The following is a 27423-nucleotide window of genomic DNA, read 5'->3' on the forward strand; positions in this document are numbered from 1 at the left end:
AATTGTTACACTCTGTGATGATTATGAAGTCAGCTCATTGCACCTGCAGACTGCCCAAACTAAAGGTGGGCCACTGCCCCCACAGTTTCTCTCTGCTTCTAGTCACCTGGGTTGTCCTGCATGGTGACGGGTGTCATCCTGAACAAACCAGATGGCATCAGAGGCACTCCATCCAATGGGAGATGGGGAGGAGGCTGTACTGAAGAAAGAAAACTTCAACATGATGAATGCCCTCGACCAACTGCCAAAACCCTTTCCAAACCCCAAGTCTATGAACCGGACCGTCACTACCAAAGGACTCCCACTGGCCTCAAAGGGCAATTTCGTCACCTTCTTGGAGGATGATACCATCAACCTACCGTAAGACACAAATCTGGTACCTCCCTCTCCCTCCCTCCTTCCCTCCCTCCCTCCCTCCCTCCCTTCCTTCCTTCCTTCCTTCTTCCTTTTTTTTTTTTGACAGGATCTTGCTTTGTCACCCAGGCTGGAGTGCAGTGGTGCAATCTCGGCTCACTGCAGCCTTGACTTCTTGAGCTCAAGTGATCTTCCCACCTCAGCCTCCCAAGTAGCTGGGACTATTGATGTGCCACCACTACACCTGGTTAATTTTCATATTTTTTTTTTTGTAGAAATGGGGTTTCACCATGTTGCCCAGGCTGGTCTTGAACTTCTGGGCTCAAGCGATCCTCCCGCCTCAGCCTCCCACAGTGTTGGGATTATAGGCTTGAGCCACCATGCCTATAGTTTCTAAGAAAGGCTGGAGCCAGGGGCTGGACAGAGAGACTTAAAGAAGTTATACTTCCATGACTTGTCACAACCCAGTTCCTTGACTCCCAGAGAAGAGTGTGTGGGCAGGTTGGATCTATTTATGTATTCCTGAGCCCCAGATCACTTCTTGGAGGCATATGGAGCTCCCACTCCAGGAGGCCTTCTTGGATTAGTCAGTTTTGTTGACGGTGCTCCTTCTCCTGCCTTGTCTGGCTGTGGTCCTCACCATCACCAAACCCCTGACACCCCCATGGCTCCTCTTCCTCAACCCTCTCTCTTTGGTACCTTCATCTACCTGACTGTTCCCCAGTAGCCTGCCTTCCTTCGGATTGGGTTTTGCTGTTCCTTCTCACCAAGTCTGGGTTTCCTCTACTTCATTCCACAAAACTCTTTGAGCACCTGCAAGGTGTCTGGCCCAGTGTTTAAGTTCTGGGAACATAGAGCTGGAAAGCACAGTCACTGCCTTTAAGGAGCTCCCAGTCTGGCATGTGGAGGTCAGGGGTGAAAGTATGGGGATCACGCAATAACGAGAATGATACAGCATGGTCTGGTAAGTGCCAGGACAGGATGCCTTGAGGGACCAGAGGGGCTTAGTATAGCTTCAGACTGGGTGCAGTTGAGGGAGGCTTCTTGGAGGAAGTGATATTTGAGCTGAGTCTCCAAGGAAGGAAAGGAGTTAGCCAGTGAAGGGGTGGTGGTACAGGGTGATGTGGGCTGGGGGAATTATATGCAGGTCACCCACCACATGGGTGAATGACCTGTGCAGTCACAAATAGCCCTGCACTTACAAGGGGCCTGTGCTTAGTTTAATGCTTTACTGTTACTATCTTCAAATTCATAATTTTTGAATAAGGGGCTCAAGGTACTTCAATTTGCACTGGGCTCCACAGACTACATAGCTGGTCTTGAGTATGTGAGAGGGATGTGGTGTCCATTCCCCAAAGTGCCCGTAAGCAAGCAGGTATGGCTAAAGTGATGGATGCTCACAGGAAACTTCATGGTATACTGGGAATGTTGGGCTAGAAGCCCAAATTCAAATCCAAGTTCTGCCACTTAGAGATTTATGGTCTTAGACAAGTTAATGAAGATCGGAGGCCAGATGGGGTAGCCCACGCCTGTAATCCCAGCACTTTGAGAGGCTGAGGCGGGAGCATCACTTGAAGTCAGGAGTTTGAGACCAGCCTGGCCAACATGGTGAAACCTCATCTCTACTACAAATACAAAAATTAGCTGGATGTGGTGGCACGCGCCTGTTGTCCCAGCTACTCAAGAGGCTGAGGCGGGAGAATCCTTTGAACCTAGGAGGTGGAGGTTGCAGTGAGCCAAGATTGTGCCACTGCACTCCAGCCAGGGGTCTGGGAGACAGAACAAGGCTCCATAAAAACAAACAAACAAACAAACAAACAAAAAACAGATCAGGGACCCTCAGCCCCTCATTTGCCAAATGGGGCTAACACCCACCCAGCAGAGCTGTTGTGAACATCAGGAGGAGGAGATGTTCAGCATGTAGCCAGTGCCTAGCAGCCTTCTGTGCTTGCATCAGTACCAGCATTTGCAGTAAGTGAATCTGAAATATAGGCCGGGCGCGGTGGCTCACGCTTGTAATCCTAGCACTTTGGGAGGCCGAGGCGGGCGGATCACGAGGTCAGGAGATCGAGACCACGGTGAAACCCCGTCTCTACTAAAAATACAAAAAAAAATTAGCCGGGCGTGGTGGCGGGCGCCTGTAGTCCCAGCTACTCGGAGAGGCTGAGGCAGGAGAATGGCGTGAACCCGGGAGGCGGAGCTTGCAGTGAGCCGAGATTGCGCCACTGCACTCCAGCCTGGGTGACAGAGCGAGACTCCGTCTCAAAAAAAACAAACAAACAAACAAACAAAAAAAAAACAGTGAATCTGAAATATTAATTCATTAGGACAATCTAAAGTACATATGACCTTAATACCCAGACTCTTCAGCCTGCAAAAGACCTTGGTGGGGGAATCATTTATTCCAAATGTCCACCAAGCGCTAGCATAGGGAATCTGGGCTAATCAGGATTTCTCAGGAGGCTGATGAGGCTGGAACTTGGGGAGGGAAAACTTAGCCCATTCATCAACCAAGACGTGGGAGGCTGGATGGGAGTAAGGGATCCACAAACTGTGGATTGTGACCTATTAATGGGTCAAGAAGTCCTTCTAGTTGGTGAAGACCACTATGATAAAAATAAACTGGCCAGGTGCAGTGGCTCACGCCTGTAATCCTAGCACTTTGGAAGGCCAATGCGGGCAGACCACGAGGTCAAGAGATCGAGGCCATCCTGGCCAACATGGTGAAACACCTTCTCTACTAAAAATACAAAAATTAGCTGAACATGGTGGCTGCACCTGTAGTCCCAGCTACTCGGGAGGCTGAGGCAGGAGAATCACTCTCACCCAGGAGGAGGAGGTTGCAGCGAGCTGAGATCATGCCACTGCACTCCAGCCTGGCTGACAGAGTGAGACTCCATCTCATAAATAAATAAATAAATAAATAAATAAATAAATAAATAAAATAAACTATAATAGAATTGGAAATTCCAGAGCCCATTGCACACAGAGTAAGTATTGGTCGTGAAATGTTTGTTTTAGTTATAGGTGTACATATGCATGTACTAAGTTGCCATGGAAAGTGTATTTTACTTTGGGTAAAGGTAAAAAAAAGATTTAAAAGCCAAACTTTTTGGCTTGGTGTTCTTCATCAGTTAAAAAAATAGTGTTTTTTGTTTGGCTGGGGGCAGTGGCTCACACCTGTAATCCCAGCACTTTGGGAGGCTGAGGCCGGCAAATCATCTGAGGTCAGGAGTTCGAGACCAGCCTAACCAACATGATAAAACCCCATCTCTACTAAAAATACAAAAATTGACCAGATGTGGCAGTGTGGGCCTATAATCCCAGCTACTCGGGAGGCTGAGGCAGGAGAATCGCTTAAGCCAGGGAGGCAGAGCAGTGAGTCGAGGTCACACCAGCACACTCCAGCCTGGGCGACAGAGCTAGACTCTGGCTCAAAAAAAAAAAAAAAAGAAAAGAAAAAAGAGTAAAAACAGAAAAGAAAAAGTTAAGTGGTGGGGATCATGTACAAGGTTTTCCTTTGTAATAGCAAACTACTCATAACACAAATATCTATATAGGCTGGGCACAGTGGCTCATACCTATAATCCAAGCACTTTGGGAGGATCACTTGAGCCCAGGAGTTCGAAATCAGCCTGGGCAACATGGCAAAACCCTGCCTTTACAGAAAAATACAAAAATTAGCTAGACATGGTGATGTGCACCTGTAGTCCCAGCTACTCAGGAGGTGGAGGTGGACGGATGGCTTGAGCCCAGGAGTTTGCGCCACTGCACTCCAGCCTGGGCAGCAGGGGGAGACCCTGTCTCAAAAAACAAAAACGAAAACAAATATCCGTGTAATGGAAAATCATATAACAGTAAAAATGACTGAACCAGAGCTACATGTATCAAGATGAATGTCAACACAAAGTTGAGTGAAAAAAAGCAAGCTGCAGATGGATATGTACTGAATAATATCTTTTATTTATACAACGTCTACAAATGTGAGAAATAATAGATCTTGCCTAGGGATAACATAAATATGTAAGAAACCTATAAAGACACACATTGAGTAATAAATACACAATTTAAACTTTACTGTACTCATTACTTTTCGGTCGAAGGATGAGGACTTTGGTGGGGGACAGAAGTGTCCGGGGGGCTTTGCCCATAGTGATAAGGTTTTATTTCTAAAGCTAGATGAGGAGTAAATGGAGGTTTAATATAATATTCTTGATATTTTTGTATAAGTCTAAAATACTTCATAATTTTTAAAAATTCAGAGTGGAAGAAATAAGTTTTTGAGCATCCACCCCATCCATATGTATATTTGTTTTATTTTATTTTTGAGACAGGGTCTCGCTCTGTTGCCCAGGCTGGAGTGCAGTGGCAGGATCTCGGCTCACTGCAACCTCCACCTACCAGGCTCAAGCGATCCTCCCACCTCAGCCTTCCAAGTAGCTGGAATTACAGGCACCCGCCACCATGCCCAGCTAATTTTTTGTATTTTTAGTAAAGTCAAGGTTTCACTATGTTGGCCAGGCTGGTCTTGAACGCCTGACGTCAGGTAATACACCCACCTTGGCCTCCCAAAGTGCTGAGATTACAGGTGTGAGCCACCACGCCTGGCCCATATGTGTATTTGTATTCCTGTTAATTTTACATGCTAGATATTAATAGGTATTATTAAATGCTACTAAAATATAAGTAAATATTAGTAATTCCATTAAAATTTAAACAATAGTAAATAAACGTTAGTGAAATTGAATGTATTACTTCCATACCCCAGTAGATCTTTGTGGTTATTCCCTGGGGCATTTGCCCCCCACTTTGGAGGGAGGACTTGCCATTTTAGCATGTTTTTTAAATTGTGGTTTGCAGAACACTTGCATCAGGATTTTCTAAGGATTTTTTTTTTTTTTTTTTGAGACAGAGTTTCACTCTGTCGCCCAGGCTGGAGTGCAGTGGTGCAATCTTGGGTCACTGCAACTTCCGCCCCCCAGGTTCAAGCAATTCTCCTGCCTCACCCTACCAAGTAGCTGGGATTACAGGCGCCAGCCACCACACTCAGCTAATTTTTGTGTTTTTAGTGGAGACAGGGTTTCACCGTGTTGGCCAGGCTGGTCTCTAACTCCTGACCTTGAATCTGCCCGCCTCGGCCTCCCAGAGTGCTGGGATTATAGATGTGAGCCACTGCGCCCAGCCAGGATCAGATGCAGATTCCCTAGTCCCATGCTAACTGGGGACCAGGGACTAAAAGTCTGCATTTTAGTAAGTGCCCTGGTGAGTCTAATGCAATGCTGTAGAGCAATGAGGCTGTTCCAAGCTGTTTGCAAATGGCTGGGGAGCTGGTAAGTCAGGCCCAAGGCCTGCCCTCAGGAGCCCTCAGGTGGAACGGGCTGGGGTGGCTTCCTTCATCTGACTCACTTGTCTCCCCTTTTGCTCCAGGAAGCCGCTGCCAGTGGAGGATTCAGATTGCAGCTCTGATGAGTCCAGCATCTCTGCCTTCTCATCCACCTTGCCGGACCCCATCAAATTAGCTGTGACCCAGCCCAACAGCAGCTTCTTTGCAGGGATGCTGGAGGGGGAGCTGAACAAACTCAGCCTCTCCCCAGTGGCCAAGAATACAGAAAACGAGGACCTGGCCCTTGGCCCCTGCCCATGCCCATCGAAGTCCCAAATGGCCACGAGGGGCCTGCTGGACCTTGACAACCCTGAGCTGGAGACAGAAACCTCAACGGACTCAGAATCTTCTGTGGTTGTGGACCTGCCAGACACCCCCTTCATCTTTGAGCACACCGTCAACAATTCCACAGCTGTGGTGCGTTTCCCTTGCTCATGCATTCAGCAGAGGCTTATTGTGCCAGGCACTGAGCTGAGCTCCATGGGTAGTGAGAAGGTGCCTGCCACCTGCATGTCGACCTCAAGTTCATGGTTTAGGAAGGGAGAGGACGTGTCTGTAAAAACCCCAGTGCAAGACAGAAAGGGTTCAGTGCTGTAGGAAAAGTTCAGAGCAAGTGCCACCAGGAATTCAGAGGGAAAGATATTTCCAGATGCGGGAATAAGCTTGGTGGCTTTTGGTAACATCTGAGCTGGGACGTAGAGGTAGCATGTAAACATCTAGAGGTGGAGGAGGGGAGGCATTCCCTGGAGGGGCGGACCCTAGCAAAAGCTCACAGGAAAGTGTGAGAGGAAATCTCAATTTGAACAATATGGTAGGTGATCTGTAGGAACATGAAAGCGTGAGAAGCCCTGGGATCAAGTGAGGCTACTCGGAATTGCTGGGCCTCCTCCCTAGAGGGTCTGGGGTGAAGCCTGATAATTTGCACTAGTAACAGATTCCCAGAGGATGCTGGTGCTCCGTGTCCGTGGGCTACACGTCAGACAACACCGTCCTACACTATGGGAAGTGAAGACAGGGGTCAGGACGGGGAACGTTAGTCTGGGATCATCTTCCAGAGTCCTCCAGTGTTAGGCTACTTTATCGACTTTTCTGTAAGTAATAGGGAACAGCTTTGTACAAAGCTTCATATCAGATGATGAAAGCAATTCGAGCTGTATCTTGGGAAGATGCCTGGAATTCCACTGTTGGATGGCCCAGAGCAGTGTTTCTCAAAGTGCTCTCCAGATAGACAATGTCAGCATCACTCAGCAAATTGTTAGAAATTTAAATTCTCATCTCCCTTCACCACATTTGGGCCTCCTGAGTCAGAAACTTTTGGGGCAGAGGCCAGCAATCTGTCTTTTAATAAGTCCTCCAGGGTATTCTAATGCACACCAAGTTTGACAACCACTGGCCTAGATGGAGGAGAAAACCAGACAGGAGGCAGCAGGTCCAGACATCTGCAGTTATAAAATCTCCCTGAGATGCTTAGCCAGGCTTGGCAACCATTGTAGTACAAAGTGTATGGGCTCTGGAGCTATGGGTTTGAACCCTGGCTGTCACTTAATTGCTGTATGATGATGGACCATTCACTTGCCCTCTCTGGACCTAGTCGATAAGATGATCTCTAAGGTCCCTCTCAGCTGACAGAGTCTAGACAGAGTCTAGAACCAACCTTTTTGGCACCAGGGAGTGGTTTCATGGAAGATAATTTTTCCATGGATGAGGTTCGGGGGGTGGTTTCAGGATGAGTCAAGCATATTACATTTATTATGCACTTTATTTCTATCATTATTACATTGTAATATATAATGAAATAATTATACAACTCACCATAATGTAGAAATTGTGGGAGCCCTGAGCTTGTTTTCCTGCAACAAGAGGGTCCCATTTGGGGGTGATGGGAGACAGTGACAGATCATCAGGCATTAGATTCTCATAAGGAGCATGCAACCTAGATCCCTCCTATACAATTCACAATAGGGTTCACACACCTATGAGAATCTAATGCCACTGCTGATCTGACAGGAGGCAGAGCTCAGGTGGTACCGTGAGCTGTGGGGAGCAGCTGTAAATATAGATGAAGCTTCGCTTGCTCGCCCACCAATCTCCTCCTGCTGTGCTCTCCAGCTCCTAACAGGCCATGGACTACTATCAGTCCATGGCCCAAGGGTTGGGGACCCCTGGTGTAGAAGAAATATGGAATGAGGGTGTACCCTAAAGTGGGTGGGGCTACCCAGGAGAGTAGCACATGCTTCGGGGCACGGGTTCCACACTCAGTGCTGCAGTACCTTGCACCTTCCATCTGACCTGCCTGGGCCCCAGCAGGAGCAGGGGGTGGGCGTGGGACGTCCTGACCCCAATTGGGAGGGTGAGAGGACAGGAAGGACAGGACATATCTGAGGAAGCCTCGGGGCTCTCTCTTCCCCTAGATTTCCTGGACCTACGCCTTGGGCAAGCCGCCGGTCAGTTTGTACCAGCTCCTGTTATGGGAGGTGGCCAAGACACAGGAGAATGAGTTGCCCAAGGCAAAGAATTGTCCATGGATCTTCAACAAGATTTTGGGCACTACTGCCAAGCTGACGGAGCTGAAGCCTAACACGTGTTACTGCCTCACTGTCCGTGCAGCCAACACAGCTGGGGTGGGGAAGTGGTGCAAGCCCTACAAAGTGAGCCCTGGGAAAAGAGGGGCCTTGAGGGTGGAGAGAAGTCCGAAGCCAGGGAACCAGGGCTTTGGAGGTTGGGAACACTCCTATACCCACATGACTCATCTGGCTAGTTTTCCTTCTGCCTGGGTCAAGAAGCATCAATTCCAGGATGCATGCTGCTGGGAGGTTTAAGGATTAAGCCACTCTGGGGCCCACTAAGAATGCAAATGAATGTATTTTTCAACATCACTATAATGTTCCCCTTCCAAAGCCATTGGTTTTTAGACTCTGCAACTCAGTGCCAATGATTGTGAGTAGGCTGGGAAGTCAAGGGCATTGAAAGAAACAGGGAAGACAAGAGGCTAAAGGGGGATGAAGGGAACAGCCTGGGTATGGGTAGGGGTATGGGGGCATAGAGGCCTGAGTACAGACAGCCCTTTGGTTGGAAATATCCCATAACTGAGGAGGCACAGGCTTGAGTCATGCATCTTTGCACCTGTTTCCTGCGTCAGTGGCTAGGTTGGATAAGGCTGTTTAAGGTCTGAGTTAGCAGATAGAAAAAAAAGGGGTGATAGAGACAGAGAGAGAGAGCCAGGCTCAGATCTGGGAAGGAATTCTGAAGGGTTTTCTTGTTTCACTTCAGTTTGCAACCCTGGCCACTGACTTCAGCAGCTGTCCTGAGAACTACCCCATCCAGGTCACCGTGCGGCGTAAGGAACCCCGGCGAAAGATCGTGTCCATCAGGCCGGAGGAGATGCGGAGGCTGGAGGATCTGGAATACGTATTTCCCGATTAAGGGGGCGGGGGGGCCCAGGACACCCCTCACCTACTTTCAGCTTCAACCCCGGGCCCTTAGGAACCAGAACTATGAGAACTACCATACCACCAGCACCATGCGGGCCCGGGGCCTGGCAGACTGGTATGGGCACCCCACCCCTGGGCTGGAGCCAAGGCTAGACAGGGGCCCCATTCACCTGGAGACATTTCAGGCCAGGCCAGCCACTGCCCACAGCTCCTAGACTCCCTCCTCCCCCAAATCTGGGCTGGGTCCATTAAAGAACTGCAGGTCATCCAGCACCCTAAAGTCTGCTTTATGCTGCAGACAGCCTCAGATGGGCTGGCTGACACCCACCTCCTAGTTCCACCAGGACGGAGTCTACATGGGTAGGGAGACGGAAAACAGGCAGCTAGGCAATAGGATGCTGCCATCACCCCTTTCCCAGTGGGGTGGGGAAGGGGGGCAGGGAGACTGGTGCTCTAAGACTAAAAGGCTTTTACACCAGAAAAATACAGAAATAGCTGTCATGGACAGACATGGTGGCCCATGAGCTGTCAAGCTAGCTTGAGCTCTGGAAGGAGGGATGTGGTACAAAGTGCACAGTAAGTTTTGGGGCAGGGCCTGGTTTAATCCCGGCTCTTCCTCTTACTGGATGTGAGGGCATGGGCAATTCATTTAAGCTTCTTATGTTGTTTCCTCATCAAAAGTTTTAGAGCTTGAGAACCTTCCAGGCCTGGTGCAGTCTGAGACCACAGCATACAAACACCTAGCACCAAGGAGCTCAGTGGCTGATAGCTTTGTTCGTTTCTTATCTAGCCTCACCGCAGAGATGTGCAAGGTGGAGGCCAAGCACTGCGCCCAGGTGATGCGCAAAACCCAAAAGCACAGACAAGGGTGGAGGAGGGTAAGAAGGAGCAAGATGCTAGTTCTGAGCAGTTTATACAAGGATGGTTTGGAAATCCAATCTGAGTAGTTCATACCATGACCCTGCTTAGCGTGGGATGCAGGAGAAAGCGGAGGCAGGGTGCATTCAGGGCAAGATCTCGGCCTGGGGTCTGAGTCCTGATGGGAATTCCTTTCACTACGTGAAAGTTCTGTTGTGGCAAAGAATGATCCTCTGTATCAACCATACCGACTTCTGTTCGGAGCTCATACTGCTGCCTCCCCATCTGAGGGAATCCTCTGGAAGAGCCATCACCTTCCCTGCTCTATCCTGAGGGCCCAGGGCAGTGCTTAGTGCCTGGCAGGGCCTCAAGCAGTGTGCTATGGGAAGGCAGAGGCGTCCCCTGGAGCAGGGCTGGCCAGCAGAACTCTCTTGATGATGAAAACCTTTCTGTGTGCTGTCCAATACTGGAGGCCGTACCCGGTGCAATGGAGGAACTGCGCTTCTATTTCATGCCAGCAGCCACGTGTGGCCGGTGCCTACTGCAGTGGACAACAATACAGCCCGATTCTCCTTGGCCACTATGGCAACTGGTCTCTCTCTTACCGACACGGGGGAAGAGAGGGAAGGCAAGTGCCTGGTCAGTGTGGTTTTGGCGTAGTCCAGTGCAAGGGAGGGGGCTGGACAATCTGATTTAACACAGTCCTTGATTGAGTCATGGGGATTGTAGGACAAGGAATTAGAACCCAACACATAAAACCTAAGTTACTTATTTGGTTATAGAACCCGGGGTCTGACCCTATACAGAGTTGACACTAGGGGCCCACTCATAGAGCCTGGCCGCCCACCACCCGTCTGTACCAGCAAGGTACAGAGTAGCAGACACGGGCCAAGTTCAGTGACAACTTCCTGTGACCTTCAATTTCTGGCTCTGGGGTGTGCCACAGGCAGGAAAGACCTGTCTGTGGGAAGGCCCCACTCAGGTCTGTCGAGGACAGCAGGCCACACACATTCTCAGGTCCCCACTGGTGGGGAGCGTGTGTGCGCTGCCATCTCAGCCTTTGTTCTCTGGCAGGGAAGGCAGCTGGCAGACGCCGACTCCAGGTGGGGGTCAGAGAGAACTGCAGGCGTTCTCATCTCCTCCATCTATGGAGAAGGGAAGGGTGTCAGGATGGGGATTCCACCTTAGGAAAGGGAGGCTGTCATATAATCCCAGTGTCAACTGACGGACGGCCTGTGGTCCACCCTCAGAGTCACCAAGAGCCGGGTGACCGTCCCTGCTCTGGCCACTCAAACTCAGGCTGCCCACTCACTGCCTGATGCCACCAGGACCTCCACCTAGGGCCTGGCCCTCAGAATGCCCACCAGGAAACAGTCACAATCCCTTATAAGCACACAACACTTTGGCTTCCAGAGTGTTGACTCTCCTATTTTTGATTCTGTCTGTGAAGGTTTGATAATTCCCAAGAGACGGATTAACCAAGTTCTCTCTGATTACTCATTGGCAGAACTAGGATTTGAACTCAGGTCTTGGGACTCTGAAGTCCAGTGACAGAAAGACCTGGACGCGCCCTCTAAGAGGGTGTCCTGTGGCCTCTGTTATTCCGGTGGCCCTCCCACTTGCCCACTGAGAACCTGGCTCCACACACCTCCTCAAGACAGTCTGAGCACCTGGATGGCCCTGCGGAATGCTATGCCATAAGGGAAAGTGTGCAAAGAGGGACTGGCTTAGGGGTAGGAGGGCTGCACATGCCAACCACCACTTCCCCCACACTCACATCCGGAGGCATTTGTCCTTCCCACCACTTGCCACTCTCTGGCCATCTGGACTCCAGTCAACAGCATATACCTAAAGGGAGGCAGAGGAAAGCAGGTGGGGTGGTGAGAGGGAGACAGCCAGGCTCCAATCCCAGTCCCTCCTTTGCCTGAGGGTTGGCCCTACCTCATCCGCGTGGCCGGGCAGGTCCATGGCCAGCTTCTGGGCCTTCACATCCCACACCTTCAGTGTGCTGTCACTGCTGCCGCTGACCAGGAGCCGACTGTCAGCTGACCACGCAATCTGGTACACGGCAGCCACGTGGCCGCGTAGGGAAGCCAGGTACCTGGTCCAGGAGAAGACGATGATAGATTTTAGTCTGAGTTAGATCTTCCAACACGTCTGAAGGGTCCCCTGTGCTCAAGGCAGTGGTTCTCAACCTCGGCTGTCTGTTAGAAATACCTGGGAACTTTTACAAAATCACACTACCTGGTCCCCATCCCAGACCATTTTAATCATTACCAGTCATTACAATTTGTAAAACTTCTCCAAATGAGTAGCTTCTAGCATGCCTCTTGCTTGCCCTCCATACCTGCACAACTTTGCATGCCGTAGACTCCAACGTGGCCATCTGCTTAGCCCGTCTGCCTGTCATCCCCCCAAACAGCAAGTGCCTACTGACAGGCGGCACGGAGTAACAGTGAGCCCGCTGAACTTTCGCGTCAACACAGTCTAGCTGTTTCTCTTTGGACAAACCATCAGGCCTCTCTGAGACTCAGTTTCCTTATTTTAAAAAGGAACCCAATTACCTATGTTAAAGGGTTGCTGTGTGAAAACACAGTGACTGATGCAGAGGTCCCCGCTTCAGCCCCAACAAGGTTTCCCTAGCTTTTTCTCCCCGCTGCCTGTGCCTCTGCCTCTCCTCTGATCCCATTAACCCCAAGGGCATTGTGCCTCACCACACCAAGGGTTCCCGCACTTGAGTGGGTAGCAGAGTCACCAGGTAACTTTATTAAAATAAAGAATCAGATCCACAAGGTCTGATGTGGGGCCAGGACTCTGCATTTCTATCAAGCTCCCAGGTAATGCTGATGCCGCTGGTCTGTGGCCCACACTTTGAGGAGGGCCAAGTAACAAGCCTACCTACCACTACTTCACCTTCTCCAGAGCTACAGCCCTACCCCTTCAGCAGCTAGCTCGAAGATCACTTCTCTCCTAAGATATAAACTAGCTTTTTTTTTTTTTTTTTTTTTTGAGACAGAGTCTCACTCTGTTGCCCAGGCTGGAGTGCAGTGTTGTGATCTCGGCTCACTGCAACCTCTGCCTCCCAGGTTCAAAAGATTCTCCTGCCTCAGCCTCCGGGGTAGCTGGGATTATAGGCACATGCCACTATGCCTGGCTAATTTTTGTATTTTTAGTAGAGACAGGGTTTTGCCATGTTGGCCAGGCTAGTCTTGAACTCCTGAACTCAGGTGATCCGCCTGCCTCGGCCTCCCAAAGTCCTGGGATTATGGGCATGAGCCACCGCGCCCAGCCTGAACTAGCATTTTCAGTGACCATTTAGTGCGGGTCCTAAACATACTGTCTCATTAAATCCTTGTAACTAGGGTGGGCACGGCGGCTCACATCTGTAATCCCAGCACTTTGGGAGGCCGAGGCAGTTGGATCACTTGAGCTCAGGAGTTCAAGACCAGCCTGGTCAACATGGTGAAACCCCGTCTCAACTAAAAATACAAAAATTAGCCAGGCACGGTGGTGGAGACCTGTAATCCCAGCTACTTGGGAGGCTGAGGCAGGAGAATCACTTGAACCCAGGAAGCAGAGGTTGTAATGAGCCAAGATTGTGCCGCTGCACTTGCAACACTTGAACACCAGGCGACAGAGTGGAAGTCATCTCTAAAAACAAACAAACAAAACCCTTGTAACAAAGCTGAGAGGCAGGGGGTCTGCATATTACCGAAGAGGAAACGGTGGCTTAGAAAATCCAAACACCTGCCACGGCCACACAGCTAGTAAGTGGCAGTGCCAGGCCCCTCCCACCATTCACTCCTTACAGAGGAGCAGTACCCACCCCTACTCACTTGCCCATCCTGCCATCCCACAGCTTGATGGACTTGTCGAAGGAGGCACTAGCCACGATGCGGGAGTCAGGAGAGAAGAGCACCTGGTTGATGAGAGCTTGGTGTCCTGTCATCCGAGTGAGAGGCTTTTTGTCCTCCGCTGGGGACCACAGGAATAAGGTGAAGTCGTCTGAGCCAGACACCAGCCTCTCGGGACCCTGGCCCTAGGGGAGGCAGAAAGCACACTGTGTTGGGTGTGGCCTCAGAAAGAAGGAGGAGGGCCCGACTTTGGCAGCAAACATACACCCTGATTACTCAGTGCCAGGGACAGAGAGAGGCCAGCGCTAGGAGCAATGAGGACTGGGTTGGCCACTCACTCGCACGTGACCCCAGGCAAGTCACTTCATCCAAAAGGAAAAAGAAACTCTACATGCATGTAGAAAAAAATTTTAAGACACATAATTACAGAAAAAGGCACAAAATAATGTGTTAAAAGGAGAAGGATTTTATGTATGTGTGTGTGTGTGTGTGCTTATACATACATGCCATATATAGAAACGTGTATGTGTGTATATTAAATCTCTGGAAGGTGATTCAGGATACTGGTGGCACTGGATGCTACAATAGAGATGGGAGACTCCGCGATCTACCTTTTGTATTTTTTGAACGCGAATGTGTAAACATCTTAAATAAAACAACAAACTAAAGTAAAAAAGAAGCATGTTGGAAATGTAATAAATAGACAAGCAAATAAACTAAACAAAAAATGAAATAAAATGATCTCTAGCACATTAATATTTTAGGATTGCAAACTAGGATTATGAAGAACAACTTTTTGGAATAGGTACATTCTGAGCTGGGTCTAGAAGGGAGAAGGGTCTGAGAGGGTTTTAGTGATCGGCTAAGGACTGGTACACAGCTAGGGGTGCATGTGGCTGGCACACACTCACCCGCACGAGGTTGTATCGGCTCAGAGCCCTCTCCTTCAACTCCTGCACTGTGACCAGGTACCGGAGGGGAGAAAAGGAGATGGGGAAGAAGGCCGATTAGAAAATCCAACACAAAGAGCAAACACTCCCCATTAAGCTAGAGAACTGGCTCCTTCCCAATCAGCTCCCGCTCTTCCTTCTCCCAATCACTCACAGGATCCTTGGAGGTCTTGGGGATTAACTGAGGCCTCAGCAGGTTCAAAGGCCCCAGTGCGCAGGGCATAGTCAGTGCTGAGGGCCATGGTGTTCACCCAGTGGCCGTGGCCTTGCAAAGTCCGGCACAGCACACCCTAGGCGAGAGTGAGTCAGGTCAGACACACACACTCCTCCCCTCGCCTGGGCGATTAGCCCCAGGAGATGGGTGGTACAGGACTAAGAATCATCATCACTCATGCATTGTGACCTTAATCAAACCACCCCTCTAGGGTCAAGTCTCTCCCCACTTGTAAAATGGAGTCCAGATCCTGAAAATGTTTCACGGAAGAGGAGTTAGGGATGCCAGAGTAAACGGCTCCAGTCCAATACATTTGGGTATGGTAGATCTGATAAAGCCCAACAGGTGTCCTACAGGAGGAATTTCCAGAGTGTGACGATCTCATGGGGACTCTGCAATCTCCACTATGGTGCAGCACCAACCACAGAACTCCTCATTCCCAAAACACCTCCCTAGACCAGGGCTCCCAGCACACATCTGGGAAACACTGGACTCGCTGATGTCAAGGTCGTTCTGAGTGCCAGCATCTTGTGACTTGAGATTTTCTGGACTGGTTTCTGAACCCTCCCAGCACTTACGTCACGAGCTCTCCAGACTTTGATGGTGCGGTCCTGGGAGGCAGAGTAGAGAAGCCCGTCCCCTCCCCACCGGAGACAGGTGACCGACTGGGTGTGCCCGGTGAGGATGCGCTCACAGCGGCCTGCAGTTGTGTCCCAGATCCGCACACTGCCATCCTTGGAGCTGCTGGCCACATAGCGGCACTCAGGGTTCCTGGAGAGAAGGGAGATGTGACCTCAACTGTGACTTGGCAACATCTGTCTGCCCATGGCACCTCCCCATTCCCAACTTAAAGGCCATGGACAATCTTTTGACAGCTTTCTGACACCAAGACCCGGCTGCACTGCAAGGTGAGTGCAACCAGCAGACCCTGTGATGAGAGCCTCTCCCAAGCAGCAATGCAGGTCTGCCCCTGAGACCCTTCTCCCATGCCTGCCAAGCCATCACGGTCATTCAGGCTGCCCATCTTGTCCCCTCACGTAAAACTTCTATGCATTGGGCAGGGAAAGGGGATGGCTTTGATCCCCTGGCTCCTCATTTGTCCCAGCTCCGTCAGTGTCACTTACGCATGGAGGGGCTCCCAGCTCAGGCCTGTGATCCACTTGCTGTGGCCAGCGAGGGTCCTGCCCACCTGCTTCCCTGTGCTTGGGTCCCAGAGGAGAATCTGAAGGACAGAAGCTCACTGAATAATCCTCCCCAACAGGTCTCTGGCTCCACCAAAATCCCTGCCTACCACTTCCCACCCAACCCTCCCCGAAGACTCCCGAACCTGATTCTGAACTGTGCCCTAGGAAGGCCCCTTTGAGTCTCTGCGTAGTTACCCTGAGAACCACCTACCTGGCCATTCTTGCAGCCTGAGGCCAGCTTCTTGCCATCTGGAGACCAGGATATACTAAGGACCCAGTGTCTGTGTCCTAAGAAAGCAGAGGAGGGAGAAATAAGGGACTACATCTGTCTTTATCCCCAGTGCCCAGCAGTGCCTGTCAGGTGCCAGGTACTCCTTAACCATTTGAATAAATGAATGATCAAACAAAAGGAGCGATGAGGCTTTCTGGGGATGCACCCCAAGTGTCAGAGCTCTGCGTCTTGCTGCACGGGTAACACCCTCACTCTCTACTGATTCCTCATGTGACACATGCTATGAAGTGCTTTCGTACGCGTCATCCCTTGTTATTCTCACAGGAGCTCTAAGGTATGGAGCAAGGCAAGAATTATCATCCCCATTTTCCAGATGAGAAAACTGAAGCTTAGAAAGGGAACATGCCCTACACACACAAGGTCACTTAACTCATCTGTGGTATAGCAGTGGTTCTTCAAGTGTGGTCCCCAGAGCAGCGTCATCAGCATCTCCTGGGAACTTGTTAGAAACGCAAATTCCCAGGCCCTACAGAACTAAACCTCTGGGGGTGGGACCCAGCAATCTCTATTTTTTCTCTCTTCTCTTTTCTCTCTCTGTTTCTTTCTTTCATGGAGTCACACTCCGTCACCCAGGCTGGAGTACGGTGGTGCCATCTCGGCTCGCTGCAACCTCCGCCTAATAGAGTCGAGCAATTCTTCTGCCTCAGCCTCCTGAGTAGCTGGGATTACAAGCACACGCCGCCATACCCGGCTAATTTTTGTAGTTTTAGTAGAGATGGGGTTTCACTGTGTTGGTCAGGCTGGTCTCGAAATCCTGACCTCAAGTGATCTGCCTGCCCTGCTCCCAAAGTGCTGGGATTACAGGTATAAGCCACCACGCCTGGCCAGCAATCTGCATTTTAACAAGCCCCCAGGCGAATTCTGATTTGTGCTCAAGTTTGAAAACCACTGTGGCCGAGGCAGGATTTAAACCAGGTTCTCCTTGCTACCAGTCAGTCAGTCTCTCGCCATGTCCCATATTGACTCCTTGGTGCAGTTTCTGCTTGTGTCTAAGTGGCTGGCTGGGCTCAAGGACATGGTCTCTACCTAGGAATAGACAGCCACCAACTGGATATTAAAGGGTTGTAATCTGCAAAGTGAGATCCTCATCTCTATGAAAACAAAAAACGAGCCAGGTGTGGTGCCAAGTGTCTGTCGTCCCAGCTACTCTGGAGGCTGAAGTAGGGGGACTGCTTGAGCCCAGGGGTTCAAGTGAGCTGTGACTGCACCACTGTACTCCATCCTGGTCGACAGAGCAAGACCCTGTCTCAAAAAAAAAGACCCCCTAAATGGCTAATTGCATACTGACCCCTGCATGTGAAATGTGGTGTCTCTGTGCTGAGATCCCAGAAGCGCACGGTGGTGTCTCCAGAGCCACTGGCCAGGTACCTGGGGAAGAAGAGAGGATGCTTGACACTGCACATGTGCATTTCTGCCACCTATTCAATCACTTTCTGTGAATAGAATATGGAACTGGACTCTTTCCTCGCCCCTGGAAGGGAGAAAGACAATACTGATGCTGTCCTCTGGGAGAATACATCAGGAGGCCATTTCTTTCCTCTCCACAGCTACAACCAGCTTTTGAAGCTTCTCATTACCTCTCTAAGTTTGAGAGAAGCAACTAATCCCAGTTTCACAGACGAAAAATTAACTCAGAAAGGTTAAGTGATTTATACAAGTCACACAGCTCAGATCTTGAAAAATCAAGTCCAGGAAAGGTTTGTCCAAGGCAGGGGTCCTTAGCCTTTGGGGACCATGCCCTACTGAGGAAGTCCCTTAATTGCAAGCTGAGTCCAGAGCTTGGGTCTATGGTAGGCAACCCTGAGGCCCCATCAATTATAACTCTGGGGGACCCTCCCCACACCAGGCAGAGACTGCACCCCCACATACCCCCTCCATGAGTCTGCAGCTGTCCTTACTTTCCCGTGGGGCTGAAGGCCACAGAAATGACTGCCTCACTGTGACCCTCCAAGGAGCTGGTGCAGCGAGTCACGGCCCGGACTCTGAAGATAGCCTGTGGCTGGTAGATGATGTCTAGGACCTTCTCTGTCTCCACTGCCTGGGACTCCAACGTCTTCCCCAGTGAGGAGACGATCTCAGCATCGTGGACAAAGAAAGCCAGTGGCAGGGGATCCTCCTGAAGGACAATGGTAAAGGACAAACCCGCATCAAAGGATGTGCAGGGGCACCCTCTGCCAGGGATGCTCCCCACTCAGCTGTGGGAGGTGAAGCTTCTTCTTTTTAGCCACCGTGCTAGGGTTACCCCCATCATTGCCCATTGAGCAAGACCTTTTATTTATTTATTAATTTTTGAGACAAGAGTCTCGCTCTGTCACCCAGGCTGGAGTGCAGTGGTGCAATCTCCACTCACTGCAACCTCCGCCTCCTGGGTTCAAGAGATTCTCCTGCCTCAGCCTCCCGAGTAGCTGGGATTACAGGTGCCCATCACCACGCCCGGCTAAGTTTTATATTTTTAGTAGATACGGGGTTTCGCCATGTTGGCCAGGCTAGTCTCAAGCTCCTGACCTCAGGTGATCCACCTGCCTCGGCCTCCCAAAGTGCTGGGATTACAGGCGTGAGCCACTGTGCCCAGCCGAGCAAGACCTTTTAAGTCACTGAACTGCAGTTGTAGGACACTTACACAGCACTTGGAAATTCTTTTTTCTTTTTTTTTGAGATGGAGTCTCGTTCTGTCACTCAGGCTGGAGTGCAGTGGTGAGATCTCAGATCACTGCAACCTCTGCCTCCTGGGTTCAAGCAATTCTCCTGCTTCAGCCTCCCTAGGAGCTGGGACTACAGGAGCCTGCCACCACGCCTGGCTAATTTTTGTATTTTCAGTAGAGACTGTTTTTGCTATATTGGCTAAGCTGGTCTCAAACTCCTGACCTCTAGTGATCTGCCCACCTCAGCCTCCCAAAGTGCTGGGATTATAGGCATGAGCCACTGCACCCGGCATGAAATTCTTTATCTGCATGTCATAACAACCCTGGGAAGTAGATACTAATATTCCCACTGACAGTTTTCAAAAGCAGAGGCTCAGAACAACTAAGTAATTAGTTCAATGTCCTATTGCCAATGATTAATTCAGGTTCTTTAGGTCCAAGATAGGATTAGCATATAGCATTATGCAGTGTTTCCCTAACTACCACACCACACTATATGTGTGTAAAAAGCACCCAAAACGCCTGTTAAAAAAAATGTAGACTTTCTGCTTCATCCCAGAGTTTGGTTTAGTAAGCCTGGGATGGGGGTCCAGGAACTGCAATTTTAAGGACCTCTCCTGTCCCCAGGGCAGCTCTTCAGTAAACACACTGGCTTAAAGGTTAAAAGCAAAGGCCAGGTGCGGTGGCTCCAATCCCCAGCACTTTGGAGGCCACGGCGGATCACGAGGTCAAGAGATCGAGACCATCCTGGCCAACGTGGTGAAACTCAGTCTCTACTAAAAATACAAAAATTAGCTGGGTGTGGTGGCACGCGCCTGTAGTCTCAGCTACTCGGGAGGCTGAGGCAGGAGACTCACTTGAACCTGGGAGGCAGAGATTGCAGTGAGCAGAGATCATGCCACTACACTCCAGCTTGCCAGCCTGGCAACAGAGCGAGACTCCGTCACAAAAAAAAAAAAAGGTAAATAAATAAATAAAAGCATGGGTATTCAGATAGTTTTGGGTTCCAATTCCAAATCTGCTACCTATTACATAGCATCGTGCAAATAATTGAGTCCCTCCAGGCCACGCTGTAAAATGGGGATATTAACGTGTCCCAGATTGGGGGACTGTGACAAAGAATCAGTGAAATACAGTATCCAATGCGTTCAAAGCTAGGCCCCTCTCCGCAGGTGGACCCCTTTGGTTGGCGTGTAAAGCGCTTTGCCACTGATTTCCATCTCTGACATAGGTGGGAACTCACGCCAGGTGGGTCACCACAGTCTGTTAGCGGGGGACCACGAACCGCAGACCCTCGGTCATCTGATTCCCCCACCGCACCCGCCCGGGGGTGGAGATGCGAGGCCGCCCTGGCCTGCCACTTACCTGGGCCAGTAGCGCGTTGCACACGAGCTGCAGCCTGTCCGGGGTGATGTCCACGGGCACGTCGAACGGGGAACCCAGCAGCTGCCCGCCCTCATCCTGGAACTGCACTAGCAACCGCTGCACATCGCGCGCCACCGCCTCGTCCTGCGCGAGCAAGTGGGGCGGGAGTCAGTCTCGTCGCCCACACAGAAGGGCCCCACTTCGCCTCTCTCAGGCCTCAGGGACCCGGGCCCTAGCGCCCCGCCGCGACGCCCCCCGCCCCCATCCACGTACACCCACCGCCACTGCCGCCGCCATCCTGCGTCCCCACGTGGAGGAGAAAGAGCCCGACAGGCAGAGCGCCGTCTCCGTGGTCGGGCGGGGTCGCCGCCGGCCACATCGCCCTCTGCTGTTGGGGAGGAGAAGCGTCCCGCTGCGCACGGTTTAGGGGATTAGAAATGGGCTTACCTGGCGCTCCTCCCGCCCCTCAACAGCCTTCACATTTATTTTTCGCCAGGGTCTTAGAGGACACAGTAAACTTTTGACTCTTCACAACAGGGATTCTTGCCCCATTTTAATTTAATTTTATTTTGAGACAGGGTTTCACTCCGTCCCCCAGACTGGAGGGCAGTGGCGCCATCACGGCTCACTGCAGTCTCGAACTTTCGGGCTCAGCGGTCCTCCCACCTCAGCCTCCAGAGTAGCCCGGACTACAGGCACACGACACCCTGCCCGGTTATTTTTTTCTTATTTTTTGCAGAGGCGAGATCTCACTATGTTGCCCAGGCTGGTCTCAAACTCCTGAACTCAGGCAGCAACTCCCCCAGCCTCAGCGTCCCAAAGTGCTGGGATTACAGGTGTGAGCCACCACGCCTGGCCTAGAAATTAGTATCCTCTTAAAAAATGGATCAAGTCAAGGCTGGGCGTGGTGGCTCACGCCTGTAATCCCAGCACTTTGGAAGGCCCAGGCGAGCAGATCACTTGAGTCCAGGAGTTTGAGACCAGCCTGGCCAACATGGTGAAACCAGGTCCCTAATAAAAATACAAAAAAATTAACCAGGCATGGTGGCATGCGCCTGTGGTCATAGCTACTGGAGAGGCTGAGGTGGTAGATTCTCTTGAACCTGGGAGGCAGAGGTTTCAGTGAGCCGAGCTCTCACCACTGCACTCCAGCCTGGATGACAGAGGAAGACTCTGTCTCAATAAATAAATAAATAAATAAATAAATAAATAAATAAATAAAATGGATCAACTCAATTAATAATACTCCAGTACAAAAGCAAACCATTTCTACAATCATCAACGCTGTGAATCAATAATAGTGATAATGACATCAAAGAGTCAGGAATTGTTCTAAGTGCTTTTCCTGCATAACTCATTTAATTCTTACAACCCTTTTCTCCCCATACTACTGAGGAACTGAAGCAGACAGCAATGAACTTGATCTCTCTTGCCTGAAACGAAGGATCTCCATTGCCAACTCTCCTCTCTCTCCCTCCACTGCTCAGGCAGTCTCAAGCTCTGCCAAGTCATCCTCATGAACACAGCTTGAATCGGCTCTCCCCATCTCCACTGCCTCACTCTGGTCAGAGTCACCATCATCTCCTGCCTGGACCACTACAACAGCCTCCCGATGAGCCCCCCTGTTTTCATTCCTGCCTCTTTCCACCCATTCTCCACGATGCAGCCAGGGTTATCTTTTCAGACCAAAAATCTGGCCTGTTGCTCTTCATCCTCAAACCCTGCGATGGCTCCCTTACATGCAGGAAAAAAGAACACTCCTTATAATGGTCCATTCGGCCTTGCTATGTCCAGCCACCCCTCTCTTTAGGTTAAATCTTGCTGGCTTTTTCTGAGTTCTTACAAGGCATGCCTCTTCCTGCATCAGTGATTTTGCACATGCAGTTTTTTTTTGTCTGGAACTGTTATGGAGTGAATTGTGCCCTTCCCCTAATTCAAGCTTATCCAACCCCTGGCCCACAGGCTGCATGCAGCCCAGGACGGCTTTGAATGCAGCCCAACACAAATTCGTAAGCTTTCTTAAAACATTATGAGATTTTCTTTTGATTTTTTTTTCAGCTCATCAGCTATCATTAGTGTATTTTATGTGTAGCCCAAGGCAATTCTTTTTCCAATGTGGCCCAGAGAAGCCAAAAAATTGGACACCTCTGCCCTAATTTATATATTGAAGCCCTAACTCTGAATGTGGCTGTATTTGGAGATAGGCTATATTATTATTATTATGTATTTATTTTTTTTAGAGACAGGGTCTCCCTCTGTTGCCCAGACTAGAGTGTAGTAGTGTGATCATAGCTCACACAGCTTCAAACTCCCAGGCTCAAGTGCTCTTCTTACCTCGGTATTCTGAGTAGCTAGGACAACAGGTGCACTGTACCTGACACTCGGCTAACTTTTAGAAATTTTTGTAGAGACAAGGCTCTCACTCTGTTGCCTAAGCTGGTCTCGAACTCTTGGCCTTAAATGATCTTCCTGTCTTAGGCCTTCCAAAGTGCTGGGATTACAGGTGTAAGCCACCATGTCTGGCCTGGAGATGGGCCCTGGAAGGACATAGTAAGAGTTAATAAGTGAGTTTGTATGGGTAGGACCCTAATCAGATAGAACTGGTGCCCTTGTGAAAAGAGGAGACTCCAGAGTTCTCTCTCTCTGTCTCTCCCACCGCCACTGCCTCCCTGAGCACACACAAAGATGAGGCCATAGGAGGACACAGTGAGAAGGTGGCTGTTTGCATCCAGGAAGAGAGGCCTCACCAGAAACCAACCCTCATGGCACCTTGACCTTGGATTTCTCTACTCCAGAGCTGTGAGAAAATAAATTTCTGTTGTTGAAGCCTCCTGGTCTGTGCTATTTTGTTATGGCAGCCAGAGCCGACTGATACAGGAATAGTTCCTCATTCTTCAGGTCTTGCCTTGAATATTTATTCATTCATCCAATAAATGTATTGAGTGCCTACTCTCTGCCAGACGTTGTAGGAGTTCTATGTATATTAACTCATTTATCACCTACGCAGGGAAACCTTTGAAATGATGTCATATTTCCCTGTTGCACGTTTTCAAAACATCCTGGTATTCCTCACATTTAGAAATCACAGATCCAGCTGGGCACAGTGGCTCACACCTGTAATCTCAGCACTTTGGGAGGCCAAGGTGGGAGTATCACTTGAGCCCAGGAGTTTGAGACCAGACTGGGCAACATGGTGAGATCATGTCTCCATAAAAAAATAGCCAGGTGGCGTGCACCTGTAGTCCCAGCTACTCAGGAGGCTGAGATGGGTGAATTGCTTGAACCTGGGAGGTCAAGGCTACAGTCAGCCGTGATCATGCCACTGCATTCCACTTGTGACAGCGAGACACTGTCTCAAAAAATAAAACAAAACAAACAACGAAAAAAAGAAAGAAATCACAGAATCACAGATCCATGGAATTATTTCATTCATTCATTCAACAAATAGCACTGAGCACCTTCTTTTTCTTTTTTTCTTCTTTTTTGAGACGGAATCTTGCTCTGTTGCCAAAGCAGGAGTGCAGTGGCATGATCTCGGCTCACTGCAACCTCTGCCTCTGGGGTTCAAGCGATTCTCCTGCCTCAGACTCCTTAGTAGCTGGGATTACAGGCATCCACCACCATGGCTGGCTAATTTTTGTATTTTTAGTAGAGACGGGGTTTCGCCGTGTTGGCCAGGCTGGTCTGGAACTCCTGACCTCAGGTGATCTGCCTGCCTTGGCCTCCCAAAGTGCTGGGATTACAGGCATGAGCCACTGTGCCCCACACCATTACAAACGCTTGGAATATGTGAGAGAACAACATAGACACAAATCCTTGCCCTCATGAGTGTTCTATGCTTCACAGTTCCTCGCACATAATAAATGTTTAAGAAATGCGGGCCGGGCGCAGTGGCTCACGCCTGTAATCCCAGCACTTTGAGAGGCCTAGGCAGGCGGATCACGAGGTCAGGGGTTCAAGACCAGCCTGGCCAACATGGTGAAACTCCATCTCTACTAAAAATACAGAAATTAGCCAGCCATGGTGGTGGATGCCTGTAATCCCAGCTACTCATGAGGCTGAGGAAGGAGAATCTCTTGAACCCAGAAGGTGGAGGTTGCAGTGAGCCGAGATCTCACCACTGCACTCCAGCCTGGGCAACAGAGCAAGACTCTGTCTCAAACAACAACAACAAAAGATGTTTAAGAAATGCTTGTGGAAGGAATTACTGAATCAGCATTTGAATATAAGATCCCTTGGACCTAAAGTCACAGAACCGCAGGTCTCTGCCAATGTCAGGATCCTTTATCCTATTACCTCATTGCCGCAGAGAGCTTGCCCCACAAAGGGGCCCAGGGCTTGCGATAACATGAAGGCAGGGAATTCATCCATCTATTCATTCATTTATTTGCTCATTCAACAAACATGTGTTAGGGCTGGGCTTTGTGTCCAGAAGGGCAGTACAACTTGTCCAAGGTCACATAACTGTGTGTCCAAGGTCACAGGTCTGTGAGTAGAATCCAGTGCGAATGATTCCACCTGGGATTTTCTTCAGTGTCTTTCTCAGCTCTGGCCAGGTAAGTTTGAAGATATGTGTGGGGTGGAGGGGAGAGGGATGAGAGGTGAGTGGAGGAAATCATCAGCATGAAGACACCATTCATTCATTCATTCATTCATCCATTCATTCCATTCAGGAAACACACTTCGGACACCGACTGTGCCAGAACCTGTGCAGGAAGGGGGTTGGGGGACAAGCTACATGGGATGCTGTCTTTGCCTTCCAGGAGGGAGCTGACAGCCCAGGCTTGACGGCACTGAAAGGCAGAAGAGTTCTGGGTCCAACTGGGGACAACATCATAAATTTGCTTCAGGAACTCCCAGTTAGCTAAGGAGAAACATTCCTGCCTCAGGAGAGACCCCTCTGCAATGGTGGATACATAGTTCTTGTCCCAGGAAGACCCCCTTCTGAGGAGGGAGCCTCAGTGTGTCCCAGGATAGTTTCCAGTCGGGTGGGGGGACCCTTGGTCTCGGGGGAATTCCCAGTCTGACCCAGCCCTTGCCCTAAGAGATCTCAGCCTGATGGGGGATACACAAAGCCCACTCTTTAGGAGCCCCCAGTCGGATGGGAGAGGTAGGCTGAATAGATCCACTCTATACACAGGCGGAGGAACAGGAGACCGCATGTGGACCGAAACTAATGAACCACTCACTCACACTAAACTGAGTTAGCAAGTCCTGCTGGTCTTTCCGAAAAGCAAAGACATTTTGAACACGTGAAAGCTGGGTAGGTTGAGGTGTTGCGCAGAAGTGGAAAAAGGAAGGAACTTTCTTCCCCTGTTCCTTCCCCCCTCCCTCCAGAAAGGTATTTCTGGAAGTCTCCAGTTGGTCTGGGATCTGGGCAACTGCTGTGTGTCCCAGTCTCTCAGCCCTTCAGCTGTCACTCTGCTCCCAAAAATAGCAATGGTTGAGGGGAGGGAGAGGAAGCTGTTTATCTGGGATAGATGTGGAGAGGTGCATTAGAGCTGTGCCCAGGGAGGGAGTCTGCCGGGGGGTTCCTGTCCCTTCTGGATCTTTCTGTCCCTCTTTGGAATGTTAGTGCCTAAGCGCCCCCCTACCCCAGGATACCCCAGAGTTGGGTGCTTGGGCGGAGGCTGGTCAGCACCTCCACGTGGTCATGACTGACCAGTCTGGGGAGGGGGAGGGCCCAGAGTATCAGTGACAGACTCCAGGGGCACCTGCCCCTGTGGCCAAATATGGTCCAGAGCCACTGGCTGAGGCAAGGAAATCTCTTGGGTGGGGGCTGGGAGGGGCAGACTGAGGCTGGCTGACTGGAGGTTGACATAGGAGTGCTCAGGGAAGCAGTATCACAAGAGGGCAGATCGAAAGCATTGTCCTCGCTGAGAAAGTGAGCAGGGGCCTGGGGTGTGCCCTGGACTGGGGAGGGAGACGGCAGACTTCTAAGACCTGCAACGAGAATTCAGGCCTTTGGCACAAACTGAGTGGCTTCGTCTGCTCAGGCTGGGAGGGACAGAGAGTGAGGCACAGGGACTCTCAGCTTGGGCCAAGCTCTGGGCAAATGCTATAATGTCCTCACGGGGCAATAGATTTGGGGGTTCTGGGGGTGGATCCCTTCCAGGCAGAATCCCCACCGTGCTCTCTGGTGTGAGGGGACCCTGGAGCTCCGGACCTCAGGCCAGGAGCCCAGCCCTGGGTCTGGAGTGAGCGGCTGACCAGACGGAACTGCTGCTGTCCCAGCAGATGGCAGATGTGGAAGCGGTACAGCTGAAGGAGGAAGGGAACCGGCATTTCCAGCTCCAGGACTACAAGGCCGCCATAAAGAGCTACAGCCAGGCCCTGAAGCTGACCAAGGACAAGGCCCTGCTGGCCACGCTTTATCGGAACCGGGCAGCCTGTGGCCTGAAAACGGTCTGGGGCAGGGCAGGGCACAGGGTGGGAGTGAGGCAGAGGGGCCTTGGGGCTGAGTGGCAGCCCCTTCATCCTGATAGGAATCGGCCTTCATCCCAGCCGACTCTCCTGGATGCCTGGGGTTGGAGAAGGGTGCCTCCAACCCCCTGACCCATGCCCTGGAAAGACAGAAATTCATCCAGAGCAGAATCAGCCCAGTGCCAGGTGCTTTCATGTGTTATTCATGGCATCTTACTAATGGCCTGTGAGATAGCTGTTGTTGTCCTCCCCCTATTGCAGATAAGAAACTCGGGATCCAGAGGGCTTCATTAACTTGCCCAAGCTCTCCCAAGTAGTAGCAGAGCTGAGATTCAAACCTGGGTTTGCCTGATGTCAAAGCCTGTCCTCTTTGCCATGCCTGTGAGGAGCATGCCCTGGGCCTCTGACAGCCTGCAGCTCCCCCAGCAAACCCTCTCCCCTCACCGTGGGGACACTCTCTGGCCATCTCTGCA

At 50.6% G+C, this 27423-nt stretch overlaps 3 protein-coding genes across 5 annotated transcripts in view; 2 read left to right on the forward strand and 1 right to left on the reverse strand.

Annotated features, from left to right (window-relative positions):
* Positions 1 to 72: 72 nt before the first annotated feature.
* On the forward strand, positions 73 to 9160 carry FNDC8 (fibronectin type III domain containing 8). The gene is made up of 4 exons (XM_032162979.2): positions 73 to 360; positions 5782 to 6154; positions 8149 to 8385; positions 9008 to 9160. Exons 1-4 carry the CDS (start codon positions 152 to 154, stop codon positions 9158 to 9160), a joined length of 972 nt encoding a protein of 323 aa, XP_032018870.1. The 5' UTR covers positions 73 to 151.
* Positions 7465 to 20852, reverse strand: NLE1 (notchless homolog 1). The gene is made up of 13 exons (XM_032162977.2): positions 20807 to 20852; positions 20528 to 20671; positions 18419 to 18636; positions 17809 to 17888; positions 16440 to 16516; positions 16169 to 16266; positions 15623 to 15815; positions 14985 to 15120; positions 14792 to 14838; positions 13863 to 14065; positions 11968 to 12127; positions 11804 to 11874; positions 7465 to 11171 (listed from the first exon to the last, which is right to left on the reverse strand). Exons 1-13 carry the CDS (start codon positions 20822 to 20824, stop codon positions 11159 to 11161), a joined length of 1458 nt encoding a protein of 485 aa, XP_032018868.1. The 5' UTR covers positions 20825 to 20852; the 3' UTR covers positions 7465 to 11158.
* A 5912-nt stretch (positions 20853 to 26764) lies between these two features.
* Positions 26765 to 27423, forward strand: part of UNC45B (unc-45 myosin chaperone B) — a 38735-nt gene continuing 38076 nt past the window's right edge. For all 3 annotated transcript variants that reach the window (XM_032162992.2, XM_032162993.2, XM_032162994.2), the window contains exon 1: positions 26765 to 26932. In XM_032162992.2, the coding sequence (XP_032018883.1) occupies positions 26765 to 26932 (168 nt within the window). The remainder of the gene's footprint in view (positions 26933 to 27423) is intronic.

The sequence above is a fragment of the Hylobates moloch genome, unplaced genomic scaffold (assembly GCF_009828535.3).
Source record: "Hylobates moloch isolate HMO894 unplaced genomic scaffold, HMol_V3 SCAFFOLD_10, whole genome shotgun sequence".
NCBI classification, from domain to species: domain Eukaryota; kingdom Metazoa; phylum Chordata; class Mammalia; order Primates; family Hylobatidae; genus Hylobates; species Hylobates moloch.

What these genes read in the sequence shown, in the direction of transcription:
- FNDC8 (XM_032162979.2), top strand. Translation starts at nt 152, where the DNA reads ATGGCATCAGAGGCACTCCATCCAATGGGAGATGGGGAGGAGGCTGTA. An exon ending in GATGATACCATCAACCTACC is followed by an intron (nt 361 to 5,781) that starts GTAAGACACAAA and finishes CTTTTGCTCCAG; the next exon opens with GAAGCCGCTGCCAGTGGAGG. An exon ending in TCAACAATTCCACAGCTGTG is followed by an intron (nt 6,155 to 8,148) that starts GTGCGTTTCCCT and finishes CTCTTCCCCTAG; the next exon opens with ATTTCCTGGACCTACGCCTT.
- NLE1 (XM_032162977.2), bottom strand. An exon ending in CAGGCTGCAAGAATGGCCAG is followed by an intron (nt 16,267 to 16,439) that starts GTAGGTGGTTCT and finishes TCTGTCCTTCAG; the next exon opens with ATTCTCCTCTGGGACCCAAG. An exon ending in GCCGATACAACCTCGTGCGG is followed by an intron (nt 14,066 to 14,791) that starts GTGAGTGTGTGC and finishes TGCCTCCCCTAG; the next exon opens with GGCCAGGGTCCCGAGAGGCT.